The sequence below is a fragment of the Halyomorpha halys genome, unplaced genomic scaffold (assembly GCF_000696795.3).
Source record: "Halyomorpha halys isolate HHAL.00 unplaced genomic scaffold, Hhal_1.1 Scaffold493.1, whole genome shotgun sequence".
In the NCBI taxonomy this organism is placed as follows: domain Eukaryota; kingdom Metazoa; phylum Arthropoda; class Insecta; order Hemiptera; family Pentatomidae; genus Halyomorpha; species Halyomorpha halys.
The window spans coordinates 229781-244838 of record NW_027111379.1 but is presented as its reverse complement, the minus strand read 5'-3'; the positions used below and the strand labels follow the sequence as shown (position 1 = coordinate 244838).

General features: G+C 28.6%; 1 protein-coding gene across 3 annotated transcripts in view; it reads left to right on the top strand.

Moving 5' to 3' along the window:
• The window catches only part of dsb (debris buster), a 409190-nt gene that overhangs the window by 200683 nt on the left and 193449 nt on the right, over positions 1-15058 (top strand). Inside the window, exon 1 of one of the 3 annotated variants that reach the window (XM_014425045.3) lies at positions 12101-12212. The exons of the other annotated variants lie outside the window; for them this stretch is intronic. Coding sequence (XP_014280531.2) covers positions 12116-12212 — 97 coding nt within the window. The 5' untranslated portion in view covers positions 12101-12115. Of the gene's footprint in view, positions 1-12100; positions 12213-15058 lie in introns of those variants that run through there. 3 annotated transcript variants of the gene reach the window in all.

The window sequence follows — 15058 nt, the reverse complement described above, 5'->3', positions numbered from 1 at the left end:
AAATTAAATTAATTTTTACCATCGTCTGAAACCCTTAAACGCCATTTTTAATAGAAAATTAAAAAGAATTCGATTATTTATTTTCTACGGGTGTCTATTGTTGATAATGATATAGTCCTTCATAACTCCTCTGCATTTTACCCAAATCCTTTATTACTACAGCCGTTGAAAAGGCAGAGTGTCTCCTACTTCAACTCATATTAACACTACTTCAACTTAATGTTCTTATAAGGACGAAAAAGTTGTTTCAAATAAAGAAAATAATTTTGAACGTTTTATTTTATATCTTCAATTCTAATTTCTTTAATTAGGTCTGTTTTATACCATCTGACGTGGTTTAACCACTCCTAAGTTTCATGAAAATTAGTTAATTCATGTTGAAGTTATAATCGGTTTTTTTTTTCTCTATTTTTTAAAAGAAATTAAAGGCTAAAATATTGTGCAAAACAATTTATTTTGCTCCAAATAAGTTCAGTGTTAGTATAAATTATATGTCAAAGTTATTGGGAATTGAGAGTTTAAACCTGAAATTAATTTTTTAAATTCTTAAACCAAATTCGATAGTACGATTCTACTATGTTAGTCTTCAGAATGTCATGACACATTTATAACACTATTATTTACAAGTAGATATACAGGATATTCCAGGATTAAGCGTTCTAACTGAAAATATGAATTGAGAATCTCAAAACAAAAAACAATTCTTTATGAAGGTATGTCTGTTAATAATTTTTTAATGAGATATTCATGTCTTGAAGATTTTCGTTTATATGTATAATTTAGGTTATAATAAATAAATTACTATGTGTTACAAAAACTTTATTTGTGAAATGCTAACATTCTGCTGAGCATCATTCATATTGAATGTTGTTCAAAGTGATAACCTTTAGCTTCCAGACAAGCTCGGTATCTTATATATACAAAATATGAATTATTATTTCACAATTTTTAGGTATTGTTCATCGTAAAGAATTAATATCATTGACCAATCTTGCAATGACTTTTAGTTTAATGTCACCTAAAACAAAACAAAAAAATGAGTGATGTAATATCTGGAGAGAATCCATATCATTCATTGCTATATAAATATGAATATAAAGAAAAACTATGGAATCTTTAAAACCCCTAAAGATTTCCAAATTTAAAATGTAACCTATAGTAAGTAATAACCTATAGTAAAATAAGTAAAATAAAGAATGATTTAAATTATGGAACTGTTTTCAGATGTCTAATAAAATAATAAGGTTATAAAAAAGAATTAAAATAAAATGGGCCTTATTTGGGCCACTTATCGTATACATGTCCGTTTTTAGTTCTTAAATGTTTTCTTTCTTAATGCATGACTATCAAGATAAAAGATATATATCTTGTAAAAATGAAAAAAGAAGTGTACATGCTTTGCCGTCTTCATTTTTTTTTTACCGGTACAAGCGAGGACCTGTTTCAACTCGTCCATTTGGCATTTTGTCTTTTCCTCTGTTAAACAATTTTTTTTAAAAATATTCCTTGACGTCCAAAAAATGACGTATACGTATTTCATCAGTATATTTTTTCCAATTCGCGACCAAATACGCGTTATTAGATTTTCTTCACATTCTATATGAATATTCCTCAAATTTTAAGCGACGCACAGTTGGATCTAGCAGATCTGACACATGCATATATATATAATCTACCATTATATATGCTTGGAGGAAGGAGTGTAATGAGGAAAGTAAGCTGGTAGAAAAAGTGAGGCCAAAAAAGACGGGCCTTATGTTCCTTTTAGGGGCGTGGTATAGGAGTGGGGAAAGAGTACTAACCGATGTACTAATCGATGCCTTCCTTCTGTTTCAGTTTAGATTACAATGGTTGACATTCCTAATAACGTAAACCTTTCTTTTCGTGGACGTGGTCTATTTGGCTTTACCTTTGATCTGAAGGAGAGGGGCCATGTTACAAAGAGAAAACCCAAATTTTTGTTTTGGGCTCACAAGTTTATAAATCTGTAAACCTTGATTAAGTCGATAAATTGTTACCTAATTAATTATACTTATTAATTAATAAAATAAAATAATTGATATCCAAGTCTCAAACACTCTTTGTTATTGCTTAAATGTCCAACGTTTTGGTCAACTATCCTATCCTGGCTATCCTCAAGGACAATCTATTATACCTGAACAGCTTTTATTATACGTTAATTTAGAAAAAAACAACAGTATTATTAATAAATTAAAAAAAAAAAATTAAAATCTGTTTCGCTACAATCCATGATGGGTCAGGGGTTCAGTACTATGTAAAGAACGGTTGCGCAAGGAGATGATTTGGTCAGAATCAAGCTCGGGCGCCAGATTTTTACCCAATTTAAGAGGCTGGGTGGACCCCAGGAGGGCTCCAGAACCCACAGGAGTCGTCTCACGGCTACAGTGTAACAGAAAATAATTATCTGCCCAGCCGGATTCGAACTCGGATCCTTGGAGGTGATAGCCACGTGCTTTACCCCGTGGTTACCGCGCTCCACTAATAAATTAGCATACCTTAAATATATATTTACACCTCACGTCCAACAATTGAAAAATATTTTGAGGTATTCTATCAAGCTCAATAAATATAGCAAAATGAACCTGAAACAATAAAACAAAGGGAATCATATTAATTTATTAATAATCTTACCTTATTTTATGTTTAATTACGTATTGTCAAACGTATTAACTTTTTCACGGTTAGTACGAAAGTATTGATTGATAGATACCTTTATAACATAAACCGAATCATATGGCCTTATTGTTGTTAACATGGTGTTCGATTTCATTCAAATTTGGCGCTAATTTTTCTTAAATTTAGTGGAAAATGAGGTATTCTTTCGGATTATCATTATTAATTTTCAAAGTCATGAGAAAATATAATGTTCGATTTTCTTCAAATTCGATATAAACATTCATTGGTTAAATTTTAAATGATGCAATGATGGCTTTAGAACAGTTTAAATTTTTTTGATATATTTTTTTGGCTTACAAGATCACAAACAACAGGTGAACAAATATTAAAAATTGTTAAACAATGTTCTAGCAACAAGAATGGAAAAAGAAATGTGTAAATGCATCCATTATGGACAATTTTACTATTGAGATTGGCAAATATGTGAAATGTATTACTGGCATAAATATAATATATGTCTAAAATATATATTATGTCACTCTTAGAAGACCCAGTAAAAATACAAAATTCTTTAATTTTAATTCATTTCAATTTATACTGAATCGCAAGCATTATATAAATATTGATAAGGACTTTTTTTTATTATAGCTTTAACATTTAAAAATTTTTTCCTCCAGAGTCTAAATCCATATACCAAAAATACTCTTAACTTGTCACGCTCAATAGAGCCAGGATACCACATAATAATATGATTTTAGAGTAATTAATTATTAACTCTTGAGTATCTTTTAACTCGATTATTAAGTTGTTTCCCAATATCTTTGGTAGTTTTGGGCTCACTTTGGAATCAAATTCCATTTTATAATATTTTTTTTGTTTTAATTTTGACCCAGTCGGCGAGAGTTTTGAATATCGCACTTTTTTTATTATATTTCATGCAGTGACACGGACGAGAAAAAAATGAAAATATTTTTATAGTCAATAAAAAAATAAAGGAATTTTTTATCGACTACATACCACAATGAACGTATGGAGTTTAAATGCGAAAGAAGAAAATGATTGTTGAAATAAGAAGAATAGACGCAAACGGATAATTTTATTAATCAATTCATCATAAATAAACCTAATTTTGCGGTCATATATAATTAAAAAATTCTGCAGGAAAAGATGCATTATACAATAGATTTATTAGATATGACTATTATGTAATAGAGATGGAAATCTTAGTTTAACTTATCCGTTGGTTCGTGTTATGTGCGATTACTCCTCGAGCGCCTAACTCGATAAATCATTCAATTTAATTTCATATGAAAAAAACTACTAATTAAAAAAAAATTATTTAAATATTCAAATTAATATTTCTCACAAATTTGTTTGTAAATTTTATATTTAAAATAAAATTTTAATTGTTACGATTCTGCTCGAGCATGATTGTTAAAAAAGATTTTTAAATCTGAATACTTCAGTTTTAAGGTCTCTTTTATAATGGCCTGTTCGCTAAAACTTTGGAGAGAATGGATCAAATTAGGTTTGTATTTTAAAAAGTTATCTTATTTATCTAAATTATTATATTTTAATTTTTAATGATAATTGAGCGCCAAAATACAAAGTATAATAAGAAGCTGCTAAAAAGCAGTATTAGAAACTTCATAAGAAATGCACCTACGTTTATCTGCACCAAACTCGTGGGCAATCTTCTTTTCCAGCAAATGAATTTGCACTTACACAATCATAACGACTAAAGCTAGCATGATAAGAGCTAATATTACTTGTAATATCACGCAAAATCGAACATGTTCGATTTCCTTCAAATTTGGCGCCAATGTTTCTTAAATTTAGTGGAAAATGAGCTATTCTTTCGGATTATCATTATTAATTTTCAAAGTGCCGAGGAAATGTATTATTCGATTTTCTTCAAATTTGGCGCTAATGTTTCTTAAATTTAGTGGAAAATGACTTATTATTTGACATTATCATTATTCATTTTCAAAGTCACGAGAAAATAGTTTGATTTTCTTCAAATTCGATATAAACATTCATTGATTAAATTTTAAATGATGCAAAGATGGCTGTAAATTAATTCGTACAGTAAAAAACCAAATGAATTATATGTTTTTTTAGAACAGTTTAAATTATTTAGATATTTTTTTTGCTTACAAGATAACCGGGTGAAAATTTTTTTTATGATCCATTATGCACAATTTTACTAATGAGATTGGTAAATATGTGAAATGTATTACTGGCATAAACATAATATATGTCTCTTAGAAGGCCCGGTAAAAATACAAAATTCTTTAATTTTAATTCAGTTCAATTTATGCTTGATCACAAGAAACATATAAATATCGATAAGGACTTTTTTTTTATTATAGCTTTAACATTTTAAGAAAATCTACCTCCAGAGCCTAAATCCATATACCAAAAATAATCTTAGCTTAAAGGTGTGAAATATATTAGTTAGTCACGCTCAATAGAGCCAATATACCACATGATAATATGATTTTAAAGGAATTATTAATTAACTCTTGAGTATCTTTTAACTCGATTATTAAGTTTTATCCAATATCTTTGGAAGTTTTGGGCTTACTTTGAAATCAAATTCCATTTTATAATATTTTTTTGTTTTACTTTTGTTTTACAGTTGGCGGGAGTTTTAGATATCGCACTTTTTTAAATTATATTTCATGCAGTGACACGGACAACAAAGATAAAAAAATCTGATTTTAAATTTATTCGTGAGGTGTTATTTAGTAGTGATTTCTTCACTTCATCAGTTTTAGTAGTTTCCATGAAAAACCTTAAATTTCAAGAAAATAAGGTTCTTAGATTAGTAATTTGTTTTGGGAAATGAAATGTTGGGTAACTATTTTACGTTTTGAGAAAAATAATATGAAAATTTAAAAAAAAAAATAAGAAGGTTTTGAAATTATAGTTTTTACATATTTACTACAAAATTGACTCAATTTGAGAGTATTAATTCTGTAATTAATCCATTTATTTATAAGTGTGATTATTATTCACTACTATAAATCTTTTTAAAATACTGCGATAAATAAAGTTAGACTAGCTAATAAAATACTTTGTTTTGGAATGTACTGAGTCTATCATTATCTTTGTATTTGTAAAATACTCATGTATATACTTTACTATGGTTTGTTACCTCAGTATTTGTCTATTCCATTAGCCATTAGGGTTGTAGTATTTTAGCTTATCGGAGATTACAACGAACTCCTAAATGGACCGTAAGCGTGTTATCCGATCATGTTTTAAAATATTAAATCCATTTGTCAATACATAGATTGAAAATTATTATTATTCATTATTTAGCTTTGATGAGACTAGGTAAAGAATTAATTATCTATTTAATGAGTTGTCGTGAATAACTTTTCCATATAAATTACTTTATTTTAATATATCAGTTTATATTATATATTATATATGCAACGTTTCGAGGTCATCGTCTAATACTAGGCACTCTACAATACACATAGACACATATCAGATTAATCTTAAGTATATAAAAGTCACAATAATAATTATTGATGTATGTTTGTTTTCAAATTAAGTAATCAATACAATTTGATATCTAAATTAAAACGTTATGTTAACAAGACTAATTAAAAAAGACTAACCCACAATAAAAGTTTGCTGATAATTAAATGTAGAAAAATCTCCTAAAAAAAAGAATAAGAAAAGTGGTAATATGAGAAAGAATACCTTATTTCCTTGGTGATTAGTAACACTGATGGTATATTGATTATTTTCTAATCATCATTATTAATTATTTCTGGCTCTGCCTTACTCCATTACTCCTTCTTCAAATAAATATACTTTTTTCTAACAAAAATTACATAAAAACGAGAGAAAAAAGCATTTATCAGATGCTGGGAAAATTTTGAAAATTGTGGTGTTCTACATATTGTAGTTACCATAGTAACCTCCATGTTATATCAATTCAGTTCATCTTCCTCCCTTAAAGTGGCCACTGATGACTATTCCACTTTGCAATAAATAATGCAGGTAATCAAGTACCAAAAAATAAATAAATAAATAAATAAAGAATGATTCATTGGTGAAACTTTGTATAAACATATCATTCATTATGACAATGAAGAATCACAAGATTCAATTCCTGCAGTGAAGTGAATGTGTTTTTTGTGGGAGGAAGGGAACTAATGTACTTATTTATTTTTTTTTTAATGAAATATTAGTTTTGGTACGAGTAATGCATGTTTCTTGAGTTTTTCCCCCTGAAATTAATAGAAACAAAAGAAATACCAAATAACCACCTCAAAAAGAAAAATATGTTAAAATAAATAGGCACATATTTCTGTTATTTTACCCTGGTATGCTGGCATTAAGTGAAGTGATTATTAGAGGCTCTGTTTATGCTTGGTTGGTTTGGTTTACAAGTAGTAATCCCTTGGCTAAATTGTTAAATGGGTCCGAAACGTTTTATCTAATATATTAAAATAAATTAATTTATAAGAAAGATTATTCACTGCAACTGATTAAATATATGCAAACTCATCCAGTAATAAACCTATAATAATTATCCATTTTATTTAGTCTGGTAGTTTTATTGTAGAGGTTTATACTTAACTATATGTAAAGGTTTATTGTAAGCATACTTACAACAGATATTGATTAAAAATTAATATAATTTAAATATTTGTTTAAAACGGTTTGTGGCTTACGATATAATAATTGAATGAATTATTAAGTTGTGGTACTGATTCGATATGAAATTTGATGCTCTTTCAATTTTTTATATCACAACTGGTTTTGAAGAATCCACCGTCATTATTTGGAACTATAGGTGAAAAAAAATACTTATTCCGTTATTTTATTAAATTAATTCGCTAATTAGTAAGAGCTTTAAGACCGGTAGGAAAGCATTTCTGTGTTAAGTGTTATGGGAACTAGTTTTTAAAATTAATTGTTGGTTTTATACATCGGGCTCCTCTTTCTTCATTAACCGTACTCTCCGATTGATTTCTCCTTAAATAATTATAAAGATACTTAATACAGTTAATTTATCACATTAAAATAGTATTAGTAAAACTAATTAACATTGATAATTGATATTTAAAATCTGCGGTATCAAGTTGGCATCACATAACTTTTACTTGCCAAAACAATTGGTATTTTAGAATTCTGAAAATATCATATATCATTTTTTTCTTGTCAATAATACAACAGTTTATCGATACAGGGCTTCGTGGATAAGATCGGGCGATCTCAGATTATTCCGAGTCGATCACAATGTTTCTACTTACTATATATTCTATGTATCGTTAAGTGAAGTAATTAGCGTTTTTTTTTTTAATTGGCATGAACTTTACCGAAAGCACTATAAATCCTCTGGGTATTTGATTGTATTATAATATCTATTAAAATATTTTTTGGATAGAATAGTGGAAAATTTATTATTTTATGTTTGTATTGATTCAATAGTTGATCTGTAATCACTATCAATTAACTTCATTTCAGTTCAACAAGGAGTTTGTTGAAATCAAAATATCTCTCGATTTAATGGTCTACAAACAGTTATGAGAGCTTTATGAGTTGTCAGTTATCAATTAGTGTTAAAGATACTTACAGATCGTACCCAAGACCGTTACTGGTTTGAAACGATTAATCATACAAATTAAATTCTTGCTAGTTGATGACTCCGGAAAATGACAAGGAGAGATTAATTGTTTAGAAGGATATGTGTTTAGGATGTCAGTGATCCCGTGGTCAGTGTCCTCAGGGAGAAGAGTACTGTTAGCGGACCAGAAAATAGCTGTACTTAAATAACAGTCGCAGTTGGGGGTGTATGTCCACGCAAGCCTAACAAGTTAAGTCAGGATAAAATAAAAATTAATTTATTTGAAATATAAATAAAATAATAATAATTGAAAAGACAATTCGTATTTATTATTTATTCATTCACTGATTTGTTGATGAATATTACAATCTGCCACAATTTTGGGCAATAAGTAATAGTGAAAAGTGATCATATTTGTACTAAAATTTTAAAAAATAAAAAATAAATACATGGAAAAAAAAATTACACAAAATCTCTATATGTGAAAAAAAGATGAACAAAATGAACATTATAAAAATATGTATAATAAGAAATAAGGATAAAACAAAATAAGTAAAAAGAGTGGCATGCCTCATGATAACGGGTGCCATAAGCCCTACTCCTGCAGCGATGGAGGTTCTTTTAAACATACCACCACTGCACGTAGAGATTGAGGCTTAAGCTCTTAGTTCCGCATATAGGTTTGGGAAATTAGGAACGAACTCCCATTCCCTAACCTATGAGGGACATGGAAGACTGTTCAGGAGGATCAATGAAGACGGGATCTGCTATGCACTCTGATCATCAGGTGAAGAAGTATAGGAACACTTACTATAGTGTATGGATTGAAGGGTCTACCCCACACTGGGTAAACTGACAGATCCTTAATCGAACAAGGATTTGAAGGAGAAATATGGAGGATGGATAAGTCTAATCAAGGCATATCCATCTCGTTAGGAAAGCAAACCACAGTATTCCAGCCTGAGGTGTTTGCAATAAATGTCTGTGCCCAGAATTTAATAAAAGAGGGTACGAGAGATAGGCTAATTACGATTTTTACGGATAATCAGGCAGCCATTTATTCGCTGGGTAATTATGTAACCCGTTCCAAATTGGTAGAGGAGTGTAAGGGTAACTTGAACCCTCTCTTCTTGGTTAACAAGGTGCGGGTGGAATGGGTGCCTGGACGCAAAGGCATGAACAGTAATGAGCAAGCGAACTACCTAGCAAGGAATGAGTCTGGGTCCGCTCCATTTATACCTGACCTTTTACGATGAGTGACAGGTCTATACACGGAACACTGTCAGCTGAATAAGCAACTCTATAACATTCGATTGATAGAGTCCCCTATCTGTAGTTTCTGCAGGAAGGATGAAAAGACTGCCTACCACATCATTTGTAGATGTGATGTAGTACCAATAACACGATTCCTCATCTTCGGTAAGGATCGTATTTTGGACCCCAAACTTTGGATCCTTACACAGTGTCCAGATTTGCAAAGGCAATTGGCCTGTTTTGAACAGAGGAGGGGTGAGTACCCCACTTATCAGAGGTACCAGCCTGGTGGCTTCAGAAAGCAGGGCTCTTGAAGATCCCGGCGCAGTCCTCTCACCAATGGTAATGAGCCAGTGGAGGCTGACTAAGAGCGCTAAAGCCGCGAACACTCTACATGAGCGGAGCATCTGGTTTATTTTACAATATGTTTCCCGGCCACTCCCGTTTCAACATTCGAGGTTGATAATGAGGATGAGTGGAACTGGATAAGGATTGAACCAAAGGATTAGGATTATTAGAAAGGTTAATATATATAATTTTGAGAATTTGGTTGGTATGAGGTCCAGGACAAAAAGTGACGGTGATCACATTAGAAGTAGAAATTGCATTCGAGCAACCTCTGAACTATTTTTCTTTCCAATATCCGCAATATCTAATATCTTTATACGGGGTAGAGGCATAATATTTAACCAAATCTGCAACTTGTTTTATAACATTAAAGTCTCGTAGAGGTATATTGATTTCGTACGTAATTACACTAAAGATAATTTTGCTACACGACAAATAATTCTGGCTTAATTTTTCAAAAATTAAAAATTTATCTCTCGGTTGGTACCTGTCTCAATCTCGAAGCATATATCTTCTATAACCATCTTAATATATTAAACGTAACAATATAATAATTAAAGTGTACCGTTCCAATAATCCATTAGCGTCAGACAACCAAGTAACAACCTTCAATGGACCCCTCACCTAACCTTATAATGCCAAACGACAATCCAAGGTATCATTAACACCCAGATATACATATAGCATTCCTCCTATATGTTTGTACCAGATATTCAATAACACCATTGTAGGAGGGTATGAAAAAAAAAAAAAAAAAATTAAAGTGTAATTAATAAGTGAATATTTTTTAAAATGACTTATCGGGGTCGCTATTTTCACCTTTATTTCTTATATCCGTTATAAATAAAAAAAGCTAATTTACTTTTACTCTTTAATATACTTTTATTCAAAGAGATCAAATTACAATATAATAATAATTATAATAAACGCTTAGCAAACCCGAAGGTTCGATGCCGATTTACGCCAGTGACGCCCTTCCAAATTCAAGCCTGCTAAATCAATCATAACGCAATACCCAATCTTAAAAAAAAAAAACCATCTTCGTTTCTGTTTACTCCACGGATGGTTACCCGTCGGGTCATTATTAACATTTTAAGATCAGATGTTTTTCGTGAGTAGCAAAATTACTATGCCTCCTGCAATTTAGTTATTAATTTTTAAGAGATTTACTTTTAGAGGAGGCGATGGTTGATTCTCAGCAGGGGGTACTCTACTTTTACTTTTAAGGAGAATTGGGTTATGCCATTCCTCTGGTTGTTGGGGAGGTAGCAGTGCTACTGTCATCGAATATAAACGATTCATTTCATCATTAATGTACATAGAATGCAATTGAGTTTTACAAGGAACTATTTTTTTCTTTTGTCAATCCAATTAGGAACATGAGATTGATTACAAGATTTATAAATGAAAATTTGTGCTTGAAAGACAGGACTTTTTTTTCAATAAATAAAATTACAATAAAAAACAAATAAAGAAATAATAAATCAAATATTGACGTTTGTACTTTCAAATAAATTTACATATAATGTAATTAAATTTTACGATAAAATGTAATTTGTTCGGTTTCATCTGTTAATTTCAATTTATATGCATATCAGCTGATTTCCATTTTCCATTTGATTTTTCAATTACTTTTTATGGTGTCCAAGGAGTGTATTGGCTAACGGTTGATAAATGGTTGTATTTTAATTGTATAAAACAAACAAGTTACCCTCAAAATGTTTCATCAAAATTTTATAATTTAATTTGTGATTTTATGGTTTCATAATTTTCATTTTTTATATTTCATAAATGTTTTCCTCAAAAATTATAACGGCTTAAGTTTTACATAATTTTATATTTCTATTCATTAGTTTATATTATAAAATTTAATCGACTTTTATTATTTTTTTTTTTTTTTACCAAGACATGAATATCGGTTTATTATTGTTTTTTTAGTGTTCTCCAGCCTGTGTATGCCGAAGTGATTTAATATTAATATGGTGTGCAGGTGGTATAATGAAATAAATCTATTACGGCCTCGTATTTTAGGTTATTACGTGGGTCGTACGTTTTTTATTAGTAGTGCCAAATTGATATTATTACCCTGGTGCAGTAGTAAATCCAGTGTTTTGTCGTTTTAAGGAATAATGTGGATAAAAAGGGCCACTTATCACAAATATCATCCAATACATTTTAAACCAAATTAAAATAGCTATAGTATAATACCGAGTAGATAAAGCATTACGTTATCGGTTCCAGTGTTGCCCTTTTTGTTTACGTTGAGGTCAGTCTAAGACCGGTATGGAGAGGCAGTGGTTAGTGCTCCTTCGTTTGGTCTTAGTGACTCTACTTCATATCATCACCTACTGTTACTGGTATCTCTACACCAAGCTCTACGGTCAGTACTTGTAAACAAGTTTCTATTTTCTTGTTTTTTAAAGATATTTGTTGTCATAAGGTTAATCTTATATGTAACATATTTTCTAATCCTTATTTAATAGTTTAAACACTCAGATATTTCTACACTTACATTCAGAACAATGTGTTCTGTGTCATGTACCTATGAATTTTCGGGGAAGTAGACAAAATCCAAAATTTCCCAACTTCACTCGGCTTGGAGATTATTCCCTAAAAATTGCCTTTACAAATTTAGTAAAACTGAGCTCTCTAAGTAGCGTTTATAAACTTTTTGGAGAATATTATCTCTTTAGGAATTTTTTTTTCTGTAGAATTTTTTTTTTTGAAAAATAATAATACAATTTAATAATAATCTGCCACGATGTAAATTAGAATTTGCGTTCTTTGTGTTCATTTATACCGTATATATAGAAAAAAGAGGAACGAAGAAAAATGTATTTCATAACAATAGTACTCCAAAATTAAATAATAAATAATTACAAACAAAAATATAAATCTATATAATAAAAACTGACTAAATATAACGAAAAAAATATATTGAACCAAAAAAATTAAAATAAATAAATTTGAGTAAAAATTAGAAGAGAGACTTAACCTCCTTCTTTTCCTTCTGTAACGACGTTTCTGACGTCAAGATAAGAAAGTATTAACACATAAATAAAAAAGTAAATTTTACTTTATAGACATATTTTTAATCTTAATGTATAATTACGTTGCTGTGTTAATAAAAACAAAGTTACAATAATTCCGAACAATATCAAAGGTTTATTGTTTTTATTTTATTTTTAATTATAAACTATTGTAATGAAATTTTTACTTTTAATTTACGAATATTGCTGAAAACAAATTTAATAATAATTTTTCGCTATTTAAAGAATTAAACTTTAATCACGGAAAAATGAAGAAAACAATTTGAGAAAAATAAACTTTTCACAGTCAAATCAATAAAAGTGATGGTTTCTTTCAATTTACAATATATTTCAGAGATGATTAAATTAATTGAGAAATATTCTATCAAAAGTGAATGTATCCACTTCTTTAAACAAATTGTTTAAAAATCATTATGGAAGTATCTTATGTAAATAAGTTTATTTATTTTGAAATATGACGTAGATTTGTAACACCACTATGGAAATGGAAATATTTAGATTTTGGTATAGGGTTAGGGTAGGAAACTCAAGTATTTATTCAATTAAAAATTGTAAGGTTAATTTAATTTTTTTAAAAATACAAAACAAATCACATTTATTTTAACATTGAATTATTTGTTTTTCACTCCAATATTTGTAAATAACAGCTCTAAGTAAATGTTATTCTGTGGCGGGTAAGACAACTTTTAGGGCTTATGTACAATGCAATAATTTTTCCTTTGATTTTCTCTTAAAAATTTACGTAATGCCAACAAATGATTAATTTCTACCATTGAGGGGAGTTCTTCCAAAAGTTAATAAATATATTTTCTCCTCGAAATTTTAGTTGTTTTTTTTTTGAAAAATTTAAATGCTATAACAATAAAAGATTTATTGAGTTAAACTAAAAACTTAAATTTTCCTTTGTTAAATAGCTTTATCTAATCTACATCAAACGCTTTTCTAAAAATGTTCCAATAGTTTTATACTGAATTAAAATTTTCTTTTTCTAAAGGTGTCATAATGTTTTCACTGAAAACTAAACTTATGTAATTTGAAGTGGCTTTACTCGAATGTGTAAGAAGCTTCAAATTAACATCAATTTTTACAATTTAAAAAAAAAATAACAAAAAGCAGATAATAATTTTGTGTTTACGCCATTTTAAAATTTTATCTCTCTAATTTCAATCACTTGAAAAAAATGTTTTACCTTAGAAAAATGTTACCACTTTTTGGAAAAATACTGATGATTACTTTATAAATAATTTTATATTTTATTTTTTGTTATTAAAAGGCAATTAATGTAATTTTCTGCTTGTTTCTGTCTCGGTAATTAACTATCTTACTTCAATTCTTTATTTTATCAATGTTACATCAATAAAATAGATTTTTCGACGTTTTGGACGGTCCATCTTAAGGTGCTAATTGTACATGTAGTTAAAATTGTTTTAGAAAAAATTGAAGTATAAAGTTTTGAAAAATGTCAAAAAATGTTATTACAATGGATTCTTCATGTTTTCAATTATTATTTTCACGATTAATTCAATAATGAATAATTGTTTGCTTGTCATTTTCGTGTAATTTATAATGCAAATTGATTATTAAAAACTGTTACGAAATCATACTTTTTAAATTTTATAGTTAATTATTTTGACAACACTGTGCATTGTCTCTAATTTAATTGTTTACCATAAAGTGAATATAATTTCTGGGTTGGTATAATTTTTACATGTTCAATTTATCCCTGAGAAATAATTTGAAAAAAATAATTAATCAAAGCTCTGAGAACAAGTGTCATGATTCGACTGACAAAATAAAATGTGAAAATCTCCGTGTACTAACGGTGAAATACACTTGAGGGTGACTTATATTAGGACTTAACTGAATTGATGGTTATAATGATCAGGTATTAATCATCACGGATAACTTTGTTTTATTTATTCAATTTTAACTTATTTATATGTTTGTAGTTTATTTTTAACTTATTTATTTGTTTTAAACTTATTTATCTGTTTTTAATTTATTTTTAACTTATTTATTTATTTTAAACTTATTTATCTGTTTGTAATTTATTTATTTGTTTTAAACTTATTTATCTGTTTGTAATTTATTTATCTGTTTATAAGTTATTTATTTGTTTTAAACTTATTTATCTATTTGTAATTTATTTATTTGTTTTAAAATTATTTATCTGTTT